Source organism: Peromyscus californicus, unplaced genomic scaffold (genome assembly GCF_007827085.1).
Source record: "Peromyscus californicus insignis strain IS unplaced genomic scaffold, ASM782708v3 Scaffold_19__1_contigs__length_69161282, whole genome shotgun sequence".
In the NCBI taxonomy this organism is placed as follows: domain Eukaryota; kingdom Metazoa; phylum Chordata; class Mammalia; order Rodentia; family Cricetidae; genus Peromyscus; species Peromyscus californicus.
In genome coordinates, this window is record NW_026294491.1 from 7,479,200 (window position 1) to 7,496,775 (window position 17,576).

The 17,576-nt window shown below is 43.1% G+C and overlaps 1 protein-coding gene across 1 annotated transcript in view; it reads left to right on the forward strand.

Annotated features, from left to right (window-relative positions):
* The window catches only part of Dnah8 (dynein axonemal heavy chain 8), a 227,096-nt gene that overhangs the window by 57,897 nt on the left and 151,623 nt on the right, over positions 1-17,576 (forward strand). Inside the window, exons 25-34 of the mRNA XM_052744492.1 lie at positions 978-1,213; positions 2,924-3,028; positions 4,388-4,501; positions 5,148-5,210; positions 7,601-7,701; positions 10,150-10,287; positions 11,326-11,566; positions 13,446-13,645; positions 14,967-15,120; positions 17,286-17,449. Of these exons, the coding sequence (XP_052600452.1) occupies positions 978-1,213; positions 2,924-3,028; positions 4,388-4,501; positions 5,148-5,210; positions 7,601-7,701; positions 10,150-10,287; positions 11,326-11,566; positions 13,446-13,645; positions 14,967-15,120; positions 17,286-17,449 (1,516 nt within the window). The remainder of the gene's footprint in view (positions 1-977; positions 1,214-2,923; positions 3,029-4,387; positions 4,502-5,147; positions 5,211-7,600; positions 7,702-10,149; positions 10,288-11,325; positions 11,567-13,445; positions 13,646-14,966; positions 15,121-17,285; positions 17,450-17,576) is intronic.

A 17,576-nucleotide genomic window follows, 5' to 3' on the forward strand; every position in this document is an offset into this window, starting at 1 on the left:
ATAAAGCTATGGGGTTGAAGAGATGATGGTTCACAGGTTAAGAAGATGTACTGCTCTTGCCGAGGACCCAAGTTTGGTTCCCAAGAACCCATGTCAGGTGGCTCATGTCTGTCTATAACTCCAGATCCACAGGATCCAATGCTCTCTTCTGGCCTTTGTGGGCATCACTGTCATGTGCACATGCCCCCTGCCCCCATACACACATACATATAACTTAAAAATAAAAGATCTTTAAAAACTAAAATGAAAAGTGTAAACCACGAAATCCATGATGCCGCTGGCTCTTCAGAATGGATAGGACCAGGGGACAGTGTAGGAGGCCACGGATGCCCTTTCTACCTACTCCTCATTTCCTCTTCCCTCTGGGTTTTCTGCTTTCCAGACTGCTCTCGACTCCCATCCCACCGGAAGGACTCTTCAGATTGGTTCTGATAGGTCTGAATTGAGCTGGGATGGTCAGTCAGGGTGGAGTCAGGTTGTATAAATATTCTAACCATGGGGTAACACAGGGAGTAGAATGGAAGGCAAGCTATGCCATGGTTTGCTGGGAGAAACGATGGATTTCATTCCACAGAAAGGGGCTTCCCTAGAGGAAGCTATAGGGAACCAGTTTGGCCTGATGGTAGGGTGTCCAGAGCAGAGCATGGCTTACCCAGCAGCACTATCCGTTTAGAAACCCTGCAGCACAGACTGTCACATCCTTCTCCCGCAGCCAGATTTGAAGGAGCACTCTTTGAAATCTCGTAACTTTCCAGCATGTCTAACAGGCTAGGCATACTTCAGGTGACCAGTAGCCACTTGTGGTCAGTGAATACTGAATGGGGCAGGATCTAACAGGCTAGGCGTGCTTCGGGTGACCAGTAGCCACTTGTGGTCAGCGAATACTGAATGGGGCAGGACGGCTGAGAGGCCGAGATTCACAGGACACACAGCAAGCCATTTCAGAGTTCTGTTTTCATCCTTCCTGTCCTCACCAGAGCCAATGAAGTTAGCCTTATCAATCGAGGCCAAGGCCTGGAAGATGCTGCTCTGCCGGTATCTGAATGAAGAATACAAAAAGAAAATGTCAGACATGATGACATTTATCAATGAATACTTGAAAAAGTTGTCCAGACCCATCCGTGACTTAGACGATGTCCGATTCGCCATGGAAGCTCTGTCTTGCATTCGGGAGAATGAAATTCAAATGGACATGACTTTGGGGCCCATTGAAGTAAGAAATGATTGCATCTTGCTTTCCTGAAATGCTGTTTAAAAATGGAAGCAAGCTTTAAAAAAGTGATTCTGTAATACATTTCTTCATCTAGTAGATGGAATAGTCTTTTCTGGTGTTGATATCTTTGGGGGAATTCTAATGACTTCAACACAGATATATGCAGAGGAATATTACCATGCTTTACTGGGCTTGACAATGTTCAGTGTTTGATACCAACACCAACAATTTATGGGAGGTATTGACTACACTCTTTCATATTAATTCTACTTTGTTAGGTAAGTTCTCCAAATATCTTTTGCTTCCCAGAAACCAGTTGTTGGTCTGTCTTACGAGCATGCACATGCCACGGGCAGGAGAACAGTAAGACCCCACGTAGACTCCGTAGTCATCTGCTGGAGTTTAGATGAACAGGAGAGAGTGTTAGGAAAAGTACTATAGTCTTTTCCCCTTTCAGCAATGGTAAATTACCAGAGTGCAAATTCTCAGGGGCTTAGGACAGACTTAATGGCTTCCAGGCACACACATCCATTGCCTTGGTCCTGGAGCTCACTGGGGATGTCATTGTTTCATCTGTCATACGTGTGGCTTGCAGTGTATGGGGAATTGGCGCTCACACTGCCTCCTCTTGGTGCCTGTGTTAGTTACCATTCTGTGGCTGTGGTGATGCACCATGACTGAAAGCGACTGAGGAGGAGTCTATTTTGGTTCACCGTTCCAGAGGGATGAGTCCATCATGGCAGGGGGTGTGTGTGACGTCAAGCAGCGGGCACGGTGGCGGGAACAGGCAGCTGAGTGTTCATATCGCCAAACACAAGCATAAGGCAGAGAGAGAGAGAGAGAGAGAGAGAGAGAGAGAGAGAGAGAGAGAGAGAGAGAGAGAGAGAGAGAGAGAGAACTGGAAGGAGGGGAGAGAGCTTTAAGCTCTCAGATCCCTCCCTAAGTAACATTCTTCCTCCAGCAAGACTGTGTGTTCTACACTTCCCTAAATGGTGTCACCAACTGGGGACCAAGCATTCTCAAATACCTTAGCCTGTGGGGGACATTTCTCGTTTACACCACCAGAGTACCCAATGTTTGCCAATACTGTTTGCTTTCTGAGCCCATTTAGAGTTTTCGTCTCTTCGGTAACTGAGGGTTCACATCATTTGCTACCTTAAAGATCATAATATGTTTGGGATGTTGACTACCTACCCCTCACTATTTAATAAATTATCATACACTTAACTTCTTCAGCCGACATTCTTTCAGTAAACCTAACTAATCCATGCTTTGACTCATTTTAATTTCTTTTCTCCTGGGTAGTCACACACGCCATCATTTCTCTCCATTCCTTACATTGTTGATCCCCGTCTTAATGTATGAGACACTATCTCGCAGGTAGTATTCCCAGATCAAGGAGGAGAAAGACAGAAAATAGCTCTAAGGATATATTGCCTAAGATCGAAGTCCCCCCTGTGATCTGCCTGCATCTCCACCAGGATGACCTAGCCGATAGTGAAGTGAGGGTGTCCGAGCCTGGGATTCTGAGTAAGCGCTGTGGAAGCTAGTGAGAACCTAAAGGCTTCTCCACAGCTTTAATTTGGGAAAGCATGCTAGTGGAATTTCCCCTCCTCCTTGAAGATGCAGTGTTTTCAGAATGTCTCCCAAGCTTCTGGTACGTGCGTTACTTCTTCTGAGATGTTTCCGCTCTCTGCCTCCGCTTTGCAGGAAGCCTATGGCATTTTAAACAGATTTGAAGTGGAGGTAACCAAAGAAGAGTCGGAGGGCGTCGACACCTTGAGATACTCCTTCAACAAGCTGCAGAGCAAAGCTGTAAGCATACGCTTAATTCTGTCTTTCCATCATGTCATGGCTTCCAGGAAAACACATGCTGAACTTTTAAAACCATCACTTGTAATAAGTTTATTGATATACAACCTGCATGCGGAAGACAAGCCATTTTGAAATAAATATAAGGCCATTTAGCGGTTTTTCTTTCTAGTATACCCACAAAACTGTATGAAAACCACCACGACCTCATTCTAGAACATATTCATTATCCCCCAAAGAAACCCTGTGCCTGTTAGCAAGCGTTCCTCATTCTCTGCCTTACCTCAGCCCTGGAGCACTTTCTGTGTCCGTGGATTTATCTTTTCTGAATATTTAATGTAGATGGAATTATATGCTATGTGGGCCTGTGTGAAGAATCTTTAACTTAGCATTCATTTTCAAGGTTCATCCACAGTGCCCAAGGCACTTTATTTTTTTCAGTTGCTAACGACATTAAGCATCCATCCTTTGGCTGTTTTATTGGCCGTTTGTATATCACCAGAGATGCATGCATATAAAGCTGCTGCTTGTTTGCTTGTTTTAATTGAGCTTTTCTTTCTTATTGTTAGGTTTTATGAGTTTTTAATATATTCTGGGTTCCTTATCTCATAGATGACTTGTAAATATTTTCTCTCTTGTTCTGTGGATAGACTTTTTACTTTATTGATTGGTGATGCTGGGAATAATCAAACTCAGGCCTTCATCCATACTCAGTGGAGTTCTATCTCTGAGTTATATCCCCAGCTCCAATTATTTTACCTTCTTGGTGGCATCTTTTGAAGTACGCCAGTGGTTTTTTTAAAATTTTATTTTAATTAAAACCTAATCAATCCAGTTTTTTCTTTTGTTGTCTGTAATTTCATATGATATGCAGGAAATCATTGACCGATCCAGTTATACAGAATCTATGTTTTCTTAGTTTTAGAATTTTAGTCTTTACATTTAGGTCTCTGATGCTTTTTGGGTTAATTTTTTTAAAGATATATTTATTTATTATGTATACTCTCTTCTGCCTGCAAATATGCCTGCAGGCCAGAAGAGGGCACCAGATCTCATGATAAATAGTTGTGAGCCACCATGTAGTTGTTGGGAATTGAACTCAGGACCTCTGGAAGAGCAGCTGGTGCTCTTAATCTCTGAGCCATCTCTCCAGCCCTTGAGTTAATTTTTATCTGTGGTGTAACAGTTCTCTTAAATCACAAAGCAGAGAGACTTTAGTGCCCTGTAAGTGCATCCGGGTCATTCATGTGTATTATAACAAGTGAGTAGTCTATGGCACATAAACTTGCTAGAGAGGAATTATAGTTTTCATCTTTAATACATCACTCAGACCTTCACCCTGCATATTCCTTTTGATTCTAGGTTTCCGTACAAGATGAACTTGTTCAAGTGCAACCCAAGTTTAAAAGCAATCTGCTTGAGTCGGTGGAAGTTTTCCGTGAGGACGTTATAAACTTCACAGAAGCCTATGAGATGGTAATTTAAATGTGGCATGCTGCGTGTTACAATGTCTGTGGTATGTCACATAAAAAGGGACACATCTCAAGAAGTAGGTAAATTGTGTGTTAATGACCCAATCTGCATATTTACAACTATCCATAAAGGGAATGGCTATTCCTTTGAGCGAACGTTACAGAGAAAGAAAGCAGATTTGACTGTTGAAATAAGCAGTGATCTAGAGGGTGTGGAAGGAACGAAGGGTCAGGGTTGTCCTGTTTCAGGGATAGAATTCTTACAGAATTTCTGATAGAGGGGCTGGGGAGATGGCTGAGCAGTTATACTGGCCGCTCTTGCAGAGGATGGGCTTTGATTCCCAGTACCGGTGTCGTTAAGAGTACTTACTGCTCAGTCATGAGGAGTGGAGTTTGGAAATAAGCATCCATTCTGGGCAGCTCACGATGCCTATACTCCAGCTACAGGGGACCTGATGCCCTCTTCTGGCCTCTGAGGGTACCTGTAGTCATGTGTACATTACTGCCCCCCCCCCCCCAGATACACACCCACACACACCCACACACAATTTAAATCTTCTTAAAAAAATAAAGTGAGTTCTACATAGAACTAGTAAGCTGACACATATATTGATCAGTAGTAAGAATGGGGATGATTTTATTTCTTACAGGAAGGACCCATGGTTCCAAATACTCCACCCCAAGAAGCTAGCAACAGGCTGCAGATATTCCAGGTAAAAACAGTTTCTTCTGTCACACTGACAAGGCTGTATTTTAAAATGTGGTTTTAGAGGAAATGTTATGTTTTAGCTTATAATAGAAAAATTAATGTTTAAAACACACACAAATTTTAGTTGCAGTCTAATTGTGTGTGTGTGCATATAAACATATACACATATGTACCCATGTGTGCGGGCACATGGTGGCCAGAGGACAACCTTGGTGTCATTCCTTGGCATTATTGACTTTTTTTTCTTTTCTTTTCTTTTTTTCTTTTGAGATAGGGTCTCTCAATGACCTGGAACTTACCAAATAGACCAGGCTGGCCACCAAGCCCTAGAGATCTGTCTCCACCTCCCCAGTGCTGGGATTACTAGTTTTGGCTACTATACCCAGTCTAATCTTCTAAACAGTGTTATCTATCCCTTCTTTCCCTCCCTCCCTCCCTCCCTCCCTCCCTCCCTTCCTTCCTCCTCCCTCCAGGCAGTACACAGAATCTCAATATTGTTAGAAAATGGTTCCTTGACTGTGAACTGAATACTTTGTCCTATTTCTTAGCATCTCTGTTGATATATAAAGTGAAGAAAATTGGTCGTACAATATATTTTATCAGCAAAGGAGTTTGAATATTGGGTAGTCACTTTCCTGCTTACCTTTTATTCTCAGTGTCAATCTTCCTTGTTATATGCATACTCTAAAGCTTCCATGGTCCAGACTGTGTAATATTCCTTGAGTCAGACCAATCATTCATTATCCTTTTCTGTACTCAGATTACTGAGAACATCCTGAGAAAAATAACACGTCCATTTGGATGACGTTCTCTAAATTCATGGAGTGCTCAATGAATTTGCCCTCCACAAGCCCTAAGGAATTCTGTTCTCTGTTTATGTTCCCCTCTTTTACAAACCCTATTTCCTACAGTGGCTATGGAATATTTTTATATTTCCTGTCTCTCCTGTACTCTCAACCATTGAAGGGGGATGATGGTTGGAGAGATGGCTCAGTGGTTAAGAGCTCACTTGCTGCTCCTGCAGGAACCTAGGTTTGGTTCCTAGCACCCGTATAGTGACTCAAAACCATCTGTAATTCCAGTTCCAGGGTGTCCAATGGCTTATTCTGGCCACTTTAGGCACTGCACATACAGTGTACATATGTGCATGTGGACAGACACTTGTACACATAAAATAAAAATAAAGCAGAGGTTCGGTTAGGCGTGGTTGTTACCTCTAAGCTGCTAAAATCTGATGGGGACACAGGAGCTAGAGAACACAATTCTGAAGCCACACTGTGAGTGCTGTGATCTAGTTATGGAAACTTGGGATTTGGAAGCAGGGCTGTGGGGTTTCCCAGCTCAGATGGGAACTACTGGGACAAGCAGAGAAGGCTCCCTGGAAGAAGAGGCATCTCAGATTGTGGAGGAATAATTAGAGTTATACAGGGGAAGGAGAATTTACAGTTTGTGTACAGGCTCAACAGTGAGAGGTAAGTGGGGGCATTTAGGGAGATGTTCAGTCTGTGGAGAAGGGACTTCCATGGGACTTGTGTGGAGTGCTTATATTGTAACAGGTAGATCACTACTGTTGTATCCATGCCTTGAACATGGTTCATATTTTAGCAGTCAAGTGTATGCTATTCAATTTTTAATTAAAAATATTTTTAAAATGAGGATGCTTGAGAGTTGGTTCAGCAGTTAAGAGCTCTTACTGCTCTTACAGAGGGCCTGAGTTTGGTTCCCAGCACCCACCTCAGGTGGCTCACAACTGCCTGTGACTCCAGCTCTGGGGGAATCCGTCGCTTCTTCTGGCTTCCACGGGCACTACACACACACACACACACACACACACACACACACACACAGAGAGAGAGAGAGAGAGAGAGAGAGAGAGAGAGAGAGAGAGAGACATGCACACACAGTTAAAAATAAGTCTTAAGAAAGGACAAGATGTGTGTTACCCTTGGTGTTACTGTTGAACCTTTCACTTTATGGGCTCTCTCTTGCATAAAGAGAAAACAGGCTGGCTCTATTGTGCCTAATGCTGTACTCACTGGAGTCCTGGGGGAGAGAGAGATTGCTAGTCTAAAGTAGTGAAAAAGCCTGAATTACAGATTTTTAAAATACCATTTTATTACTTTCAAATGTGCAGACGGGGATTTGAAATATGGCATTTCTGGAGACCACTTAGTTCATTAACGAATGAATTTAATATAAAATAGATGTGTATAGACTGCTTGAAAGTAACTTTCCGAAGTGCTCTGCCTTCCTCTGGTGACTTGGATAAGAATAAATTTGCCCCACAAATCCTTCTTCCCTGTGTATTACCCTTTCTCTCAATTATAATAAATTATACTTTAATGGGATCTGAATTAATTCCATGTCAGTAAAACTTTAAAATCTTTGTTATAGGCCAATTTTGATGATCTATGGAGGAAATTCGTTACATATTCATCTGGGGAACAACTTTTCGGATTACCAGTGACAGACTATGAAGTTTTGCATAGAATCAGGTGAGTTCTGCAAATGTACCAGTGTTCCATGTAAATCAATAAACACTGCCCATATGCAGTAGACATAGCTCAGGATACACCTGAATATTCCCCTTATACCTAATATGTCTGACTTGTTAGGTGCATACATAATCTCTGTGATGGCTCCTTTCAGCTGTCAACTTGATGGGCTCTAGAATCACTTGGAAGAGGGGGACCCCAGGTGGCCATGCCCATGGGGAATTGTCAGGTTGACTGACGTGGGAAGACCCTCTCACCCCGGGCAGCCTCATTCCCTAGGCTGGGATCCTAAGACTGAGCGCCGCCGCCGGCACTCATCACTTCCTTCTTCTTGACTGTGGATGCCCTGTGACCAGCTGCCTCATCTTTCTCTCTCTGAAGGACAGTAACCTCCAACTGCGAGCTCAAACAAACAAACAAACAAACAAACCAACCAACCCTTCCTTTCTGGAGGTTCTTTGCCAGAGTATGTTGTCGCATCAACAGAAAAGTAATATCCATATATAAAAGAAAGTGTTCCGGAGAAGCTGGAGAGTCCATTGCTGTAATCCTGGCCTTGCATAAAATTAGCTTATGACTTACTCTCTCTTTTTGTCAATTTTGGACCGTATGAGTGAATCAGAGGTACTGCAGTTTTGACCCTAATGCTTGGTTTCTCTTCTGACTACATTTACATCAAGGGCGCTCTGCCCCATGGGGTAGACATGGATTGTACTGAAATTAGTGGTCAAATCGCTTGCTTGATTTTAAGCAACGTATCTGGGATTTAAACAAGTTAATAGAATCTTTTCTCAGAAGCAGTGTTAAGACAGGGGGCCATGACTCAGGGGAAGAGCACTGGCCTAGCATGGGTGAGGCCCTGGGTTTGATCCCCGGCACTGGGAGGGGATGGGGCATCACAACAGTGCTTTTAGAGTCTTGGCTGTCGACTTTCATCAGGAGGTAGACAAATGATAAGACGGATGAGTGATTCCGCTGTTTAGGGTAGATGGTTCTATTCTCCTAAAACACCCATCTCTGAGTATGACCCATTCACCAGTTATGTTAGAATTGCAGGCATCTGGTTCTCATCTATGGTTTATTGAATTAGGCTATAAGGTAGGGTTCTAGAAAATTTTCTCTTTTACACAAGCATTGAGTAATTCTTACTTACACTCTTGGTGTGAGATTCAACATGATAATCTCCATCCAGTATAGCAGGCATGTAGCCGTCTGACTCATGGACCATTTTTTTTTTTTTTATTCTGAGACAGGGTTTCTTTGTGTAACAGCCTTGGCTGTCCTGGAACTCACTTTGTAGACCAGGCTGGCCTTTGAACTCACAGAGATCTATGCCTGCCTCTGCCTTCTGAGTACTGGGATTAAAGGAGTACACCACTATGCCTGGCACATGGACCATTTTTATAATGACATTTTATTTTATTTAAAAATTATGTCACATTTGTTTTTAAGTGTGTGTGTGTGTGTGTGTGTGTGTGTGTGTGTGTGTGTGTATGTGTGTGTATGTGTGCATGCACATGTTTGTACATGTGCCATAGCATGTGTGTGGAGATCAGAGGACAATTTATGAGAGTTGATTATCTCTTTCCACCATGGGAGACCCAAGAACCCAGGGTTCAAACTCAGGCTTAGCTAGAGATAAGTACCTCTGGCTGTGGAGCCATCTTGCAGGCCCCTGAAATCTATCATTCATCATAAATTATCCAGTTTAATGAACTCATGTATGTTGTCAATTTGTTTGTATGTTGTTTTAGGAAGACACTGAGTAATTCTGAATTCCCGGCCATATTAAATAAAGGTTAAACAAGTGAAAGACACAGGCATAGTGTCTTCAGAGCTCTGCTCTTACATTTTGTTGAAACATGGCATGCCACCTGAGGGATGATAGAGTAGGTTTTCCACTGTGATGTCAACCTGTAGGAAATGTAGAAATTCCTTTCTCCTCTTCCTACTTGGCACACATTTGACATCCCTGGGAATAACTGCCAAGGAAAAGTGAAATCATTCTTAGGATCATGGAAAAGAAAAATGATTTAAGAATTTGGAAAATAGGATAACTAAAGCTGGGTGTGATGGTGCACACTTTTAATCCCAGCACTCGGGAGGCAGAGGCAGGGAGATCTCTGTGAGTTCGAGGACAGTGAGAGCTACACAGTGAAACCCTGTCTCCAAAAAAAAAAAAAAAAAAAAAAAAAACCTAAACATAAAAAACAACAACAAACAAGGTAACTAACATTGTAGTATGTGGCTTAGCATTAGAAAAGAGTCCAGATTCATCCTTCACAAAATAATCAAAGCATTTGTTAATGCTAAGTGACTCTGTGATATTGGATGCTGTGGGCCTTGACCTTACGGAAGGGACTTTAACAAAGACTCTGTATCGGAAGCCACTGTTGCTGTGTGCATCTTGTGTTGAGAGACTTAACACACCATGATTTTGTTCCTCAGAAAAGAACTCAACTTGCTTCAGAAGCTGTATGGACTGTATGATACTGTCATGGGCAGCATCAGTGGTTATTATGAAATACTTTGGGGAGACGTAGACATTGAAAAGATCAATGCGGAGCTTCAGGAGTTCCAGAATAGGTGAGCCTTGGTCACATGAGCTGGCTTTCTTACAGTGTTTATCTTACAAGGCCCCTGTTAGATGGTTTACAAGCTGAGGCTGGAGAGACGGCTCAGGGGTTAAGAGTGCTTCTTGCTCTTTCAGAGGACCCAAGTTCAGTTCCTGGCAACCATATCCGGTGGCTCAGAACCACTTGTAATTCCCAACTACATGGCACCCTCTTCTTATCTCCCAGGGTACTGCATGCATATGGTGCACACATGCCCACATATAGACACCCCCGCATAATTAAAAATAAATCTTAAAAAAAAATGTATTTCAGGGGCTGGAGAGTTGGCTCAGCAATCAAATGCACTAGCTATTCTTCCAAATGACCTGAGTTCTATTCTGAGCACCCACATGATAGCTTACAACCATCTTCAGTTCCAGGGGATCCGATATCCTCTTCTGGCCTTCCTGGACATGAGGTACATAAGTAGTCCAGAGACATACATGCAAGCAAAACACTCATACACATAAAAGAAAAATTAGAAGAAAAGATGTAGGCAAACTTTTCTTTCCTGCCTACCAGTTCCCAAATAACTGACACAGAGACTTAGTATTAATTATAAATCCTCGGCTGATAGCTCAGGCTTATTACTCACTAACTCTTACAACTTAAATTAGCCCACTTCTATTAATCCACATTCTGCCACATGGCGTTACCTCTCTTTCATCTTGCACCTCCTGTTTCCTCTCCATGTCAGGCAGGGGACTCCTCCTACTCCGCCCTTCTTCTTCCCAGTGTCCTTAGCCTGGCTCTCCCACCTAACCTTGTCCTGTCCAGCTGTTGGCCATTCAGCTTCTTTATTTAACCACTCACAGCGACATATTGTTACACAGCGTAAAGGAATATTCCACAAAAAAAAAAAGATGCTTCACACACTACTTTATTGCTGTCTGTTCATAACACTTTTTTTCAAAGGGAGGGGGAGGGAAACACCTTTCTTCAAAACCAAAACCAACAAAACAATAACTGTACAGGTGAGAATCTTTTCCCCCTTTTTTCTTCCCGAAAGATGTCGGAAACTTCCCAAAGGACTGAAAGATTGGCAGGCTTTTCTGGACCTCAAAAAGAGAATTGACGATTTCAGTGAGTCGTGTCCTCTCCTGGAAATGATGACCAATAAAGCGATGAAGCAGAGACACTGGGACCGCATCTCCGAGCTCACGGGCACCCCGTTCGATGTGGAATCCGATTCGTTTTGTCTGAGAAATATCATGGAAGCACCGCTCCTGAAGAATAAGGATGACATTGAGGTGGGTAAGAGGATGAGGTATCGGTGGGCTGTTAAGGAATGTTGTCTTTTTTCTTTTCTGAGCCTTCTCAGGTGAACATTTGATTTTTAATTAGGTGTTCGCATGTGATGGGCTCTGTGTGGGTATGTGCACTTGAGTGTAAGTGTCTGTAGAAACCAGAAGAGGGCGTCAGATCCCCTGGAGCTGGAGTTAGAGGTGGTTCTGAGCTGCCTGCTGTGGGTGGAGTGAACCACTGAGCCATCTCTCCAGCTCAGACATTTATTTTATCTTTACTTTTTGCACATCATTGCAGGTATCTGTGGAACAGAGAGGGAGGATTCAATACATGTATAGAATGTGGCATGGTCAGGACAGGGCCCTTCATGTGTCTATCTATCTCTGTCATTTCCTTGTGTGTGTGGCCTTCGAGTCCCCCTTTCCTGGTTCTTCATTAGGTACACAATGCCATTGTGAAGAATGGTCACTCACCTTGCTCTGCCGTGGGACAGTAGGGCTCCTGTCTCCTGTCCCCACTTCCTGCCTGCAGCAACCACTCTTTTGTCATCTGCTTTATTTTGTTGTAGCAGCAACCTCAGAGAGAGCCTGTGCCCGGCTTCCCTTCCTGCATGGCTTACACAGATTTTTGGAATTGTTTTTACGATTTATCTTATACACATGTATATACGGATGTCTGTGTGTGGGTATGCGCACATGATTGCCAGTGTGCACAGAGAACAGAAGAGGACATCAGATTCCCTGGAGCTGGAGTCACAGGCAGTTGTGACCCATATGATGTGGGTTCTGGGGACTGAACTCGGGTCCTCTGCAAGAGCAGTACCTGCTTTTACCTGCCTTGCCATCTCTCCAGCACCAGCGTTTTTTGTTTGTGTTTTTGTTTGTTTTTGATTCATGTGTTTGTGTGTTTTGAGATTAGGGTCTCACTTGTGTAGCTCTGGCTGTCCTGGAACTCATTATATAGACCAGGCTGGCCTCAAACTCACAGAGTTCCACCTGCTTCTCCCTCCCAAGTGTGCCACCATGCCCAGCCTTGATTTCTTGATTCTTAAATGTTGTTTTGCCCTCTATATTTCTTGAAAAAGGAGAGCTTGAACTTTTATTTACTCTTTCAAAACAGCTTGTCTAGATAGTGTGTTTGTTCCGTTTGTTGAGGAATAGTGGAAGGTAAAGTTGGGAAATGTGCCACGCCCATAAGGGATAGACAACATGTTAGAGACACAGAGCTAGTCAGTTAGAACTGTGGGCATATGCTTGGGCCAATAAGAGTAAGGCAGTTGTGAGGAATTTGAAAAACATTAATCATGTTGACTAAGGTGTACAGGGTTTCTGAAGTACACCAATGAAAAGGTGTACTTCAAAAAAAAACAAACAAAGTTTATGGTATTTGTGTATGATGTTCTTGGTGAATTCCTCAAGATGCTTTGTCCAAATTTTTAAGTCAATGATTTTTTTTTTACTAAGTCTATTTTGAGTTGAAATTTTAAAATGGTATTGTAGTTTTCCTTTCCCATACTTTATATATATATATAATTTTTATTGTGTGTGTGTGTCCATGGTGAGCCTGGGGAAGTCACAGAACAACTTCCAGGAGTTGGTTCTTTCCTTCCACCAGGTGAGCTCCAGGAGCTTGGGCTGCCATCATCAGGCTTGGCTGCAAGCGCCTTTAGCTGCTGAGCCCTCTCACCTGTCTGCCTTCTCTAGATTTTTTTTTCATTGGTTCCGATGGGAACCCGCAGCGTGGGAACTTTGGCTTTCTCAGCTACGAGTTAACTCACTGAGCAAAGGCGGCCCCTGATCCCTTCCCTGCTACAAGTGCTGTGATTTTTCTGGTGCACGTGATTTGCAGCTGAGAAGGCCATGGCTCTCCCCTCTTCCTTTGAAGGATATCTGCATATCTGCCATTAAGGAGAAGGATATCGAAGCCAAGCTGACGCAGGTGATTGAGAACTGGACCAACCAAAACCTGAGTTTTGCAGCGTTTAAGGGGAAAGGCGAGCTCCTGCTCAAAGGGACGGAGTCCGGAGAAATTATCACTCTGATGGAGGACAGCTTGATGGTCTTAGGTTCCTTGCTGAGCAACAGGTAATTTTATCATTCACAAGTAAGATTTAAATTTGGGATCTAGCGTCATAAACTACCAGGTAAACACCTAATTTTGTAGCTGGGGCATTAGATCAGATTCTGCTCTCCCTTTCATGCTTTTTTGTGCCTGTCTGCACAAAGTGTCTGTTTTCCTTAGGAGCCATGGCCACGCCATCTCTCTTCGGAGATACTGACTCTCCTATTTTTCCAGGGTGCAGGCAATCATACTTGTTAGCACCAACACTGGCAGCTTAACAAGTACTATGCTCCGCATCAAGATGGCCTCTCCTTATCTCTGTTTAGTCATTCCTTGTTCTAGTTATCACCCAGTGAGAGCATTTGTAGCCTCAGCCCTTGTAGCTGATCGCAGATGGTTGGGAACCATCTAATGTGCGTGTTGGTAGCTAAACTCGGGTCTTCTAGAAGAGCAGCCAGTGCTCTTAACCCCTGAGCCGTCTCTCCAGTTCTGGTAGTTCCTGACTGTGCCCTCCCTCACATCCCTACACCACAGCTCCATCATCAATAGAGGTCAATGTCCAGGGAGCATGAGAATTCTAACGCTCTGAGATGGGACCCCTGGCTAATGACTGATAGCCAGCCTGACCTCTGGCCCCAGCCTGTGTTTGGATATGTGTAATCTCTAAAGATCCTGGGTCAGGGAATGGTGGCTTGGATGTGTTGAGATAAAGATCCACGGTTTGATTCTGAGTACGCCTCGCAAAGGTGACGGTATCATAACCATTGGTTCCTAAGTTCAGGGCTGGTGATTCCCACAGATCACTGCAGATTTGCCATGCTGACTTTCATGGCTAGCAACCTCTTGAAAACAGGCTGTGGGCTGACCTGAGGAATGGCAGCTGCCAAGGGATTCTGGTCTTTGGTTTGAGCGTTTGTAGCCTCAATGTTCCTAGCTAATTGCACGAGGTTTTTTTTTGTTTTTTGTTTTTCAAATATATGTGTATCAATGTGTATTTGTGTGTATGTCACGTGTATGCAGGTACCCAGGAAGCTAGAGGAGAGCACTGGGTTTGAATCCTTGATTCTTATACTTACTTGCATGTAACCTGGTAAAATATACTTATGACACCATAAAACTCAGTGTTTTCACCATTTTCCGGGAGGAGAATTCAACTGAGAATCAGTTTCCAGCACTGCACAGGGCCCTGCTAGCGGGTACATGGTTATTTGAGAAATTCCTTGTTCTGGGAGACCCTCCTCCCAGATATCAGTGAAGCACCAAATGTATCTGCAAATCCTACCCCACCAGCCACAGACCATCCTCGCTGCAGTCAGAAACATGCTTCATATTCTTTGTTTTCAGATATAACGCTCCGTTTAAAAAGAATATCCAGAACTGGGTGTTTAAGTTGTCCACTTCCTCGGATATCATTGAAGAGTGGCTGGTGGTACAGAACCTGTGGGTCTATCTTGAAGCCGTCTTTGTAGGTGGGGACATCGCCAAACAGCTTCCTCAGGTAAATAGAGCTTTTGGGCCGGGCAGTGGTGGCGCACGCCTTTGATCTCAGCACTCGGGAGGCAGAGCCAGGCGGATCTCTGTGAGTTCGAGGCCAGCCTGGTCTACAGAGCCAGATCCAGGACAGGCACCAAAACTACACAGAGAAACCCTGTCTCAAAAAACAAAAAGAAAAAAAAAAAGAGCTTTTGTAGTTATTTTTAAAATGATTAGGTGATCTGGGCCTGATGGTGCTGGCCTGTGATCTCAGCTGCTCAGGAGTGTGAGGCAGGGGAATTGTAAGTGTACAGTGCTTGCCTAGCATTCATGAAACCCTAGGTTCAATCCCTGTTACTATTAAAAAAAAATATCTGGTGTCATCTATGTCTTTGTGAAAATCTTCCCAAAGATAAATGGTCAAGTCCTAATTTTTTTTTTTTTTACATTTTATTTATTTTGTGTGTATATGAATGTGTGTGTGTGCTTCTACCATGTGGGTCCTGGAGACTGAACCCTCATCATACTGCTTGACGTCAGCCATCTTTACACACTGACCCCCTCTCTGGTTCATACGGTCAAGTTGTGATAAATCGTGTCAGGGTTGGCAAACTATGGCCCGGACACTTGTTTAAAAAGTTTTAGGTTTGAGAGATGGCTCGGCTATTAAGAGCACACACTGCTCTTGCAGAAGACCGGAGTTCCTTCCTAACACCCACGTTACGTGACTCCCAACTGCCTGTTACTCCAGCTCCAGGGGACTCCATGTCCTCGTCTCGCTTCCATAGGCCCTCATGTCCACATAATTAAATTTAAAAATAATTTTAAATAAAGTTTTATTGGGACACAGACACACAGGGTACTGGTTTCTAATTTACACTAGTTGGAAGAAGAAAAGCTGTAGTTTCCGATGGTGAAGTCTTGAGATTGAGTAGGTTAACATACATTCAAACAGAGTACCACCAGACTATTGTTTTCATCTCTTGTGCTAATCTTCTGAGAATAATAGTATTATAATAGCATTAAGATTAGTCTATGTTCAGTTAAGCACACATTAACAATTAATGAACCCACTGCTAGCAGGTCAGGAATATACAGTGCGAAAAAAGATACAGTATTAGAAATGCGTATTGAAACATTTCCATCTGGAGCCTTTTAAATAGGCCGAGGATGTGGCTCTGTTAGTATAGTGTTTGCCAAACACTCATGGAACTCTGGGTTCAATTCCCAGTAGCTGTGTGTGGTGGTGCAGGCCTGCAACCCCAGCATGTAGGAGATGCAGTCAGGAGGATGAGAAATCGTGGTGAGTTCGAAGCCAGCTGTAGGTGTTGTGAGAACATCATGTCTCAAAAAAAAAAAAAAAAAAAAAAAAAAAAAAAAAAAAAAAAGAAGAAGAAGAAAAAAGAAAAAAAGTCAATAACAAATAGTTTACTCTTAAGGTAACTTTCCTGTTATATAATTAAGCCTGTTCATCCTAAATTTGTCTGTTCATAGACAGGCTCTCTGCAGATTATAAATCAAAGATAAAAAGCATGAAAATGGTTCATTTCTCTTTGCAACACATGTTGTTTTAGAACCTAACACTAAAGTCCATTTTTTAAATTAGAAAATGGCATTTTAAAAAGAGATAAAATTATGCCGGTTTCCAGAGGCATTTTTTTTTTTTGCAGTTGAACTGCAAAATTTTTATTTGCGTGTATATAAATGAAGCTTTGTTTTGTGATTTCAGCCTTCCCTCCCCTTTACCGCCTCCCCCACCCCCAGGCAATGTGGGGCTGTGATTATTCCAAGGACTATGAGATCAAATTATCTTCCTTGCCTCTTCAGTTTGCTCATCAAACCAAAACACCTGGGGTGCTGAAAGACTAGGTTTGAACTTTAAGTTGATAGCTCGGCGAATTAATCATGTGGTACTTCAGAACTATATTAAATGCAAGGAAACAAATAAGTGATAAACCCCATTGCGATCAAGCAGCATTTTAATAAGCGGCTTTACAGGTTTGGGGTCTCCTCGTTCTTCAGAATTAATTCAGATGAAGAATATATATATATATATATTTGTTTTAAATGCTGTCGCCTGAGATGAACACAGGCCGGGTCTGAAGCACTGAAAGGAGTCACAAAGTGAAGCTCTTGCTCTTTTCAATCACCTCGATGCTAATCTTTACCCAACTATGGGTTTGTTTTTAGGAAGCCAAACGCTTCCAGAATATTGACAAGGCGTGGATAAAAATCATGCAGCGAGCTCACGAGAACCCCAATGTGATCAGCTGCTGCGTCGGAGACGAGACCATGGGGCAACTTTTGCCTCACCTACACGAGCAGCTGGAAGTCTGTCAGAAGTCCCTCACAGGGTGAGAGTCTGTCCTTCTGGACGTCCTGCTTCCTCCCAAACTACTCAGTTCTGTCTGCCTTTCAGGTTTTTCTAGGCATGGTTCAACTGGAAATAGGAATCTCATAGTCCCATACATTCTATTTCCC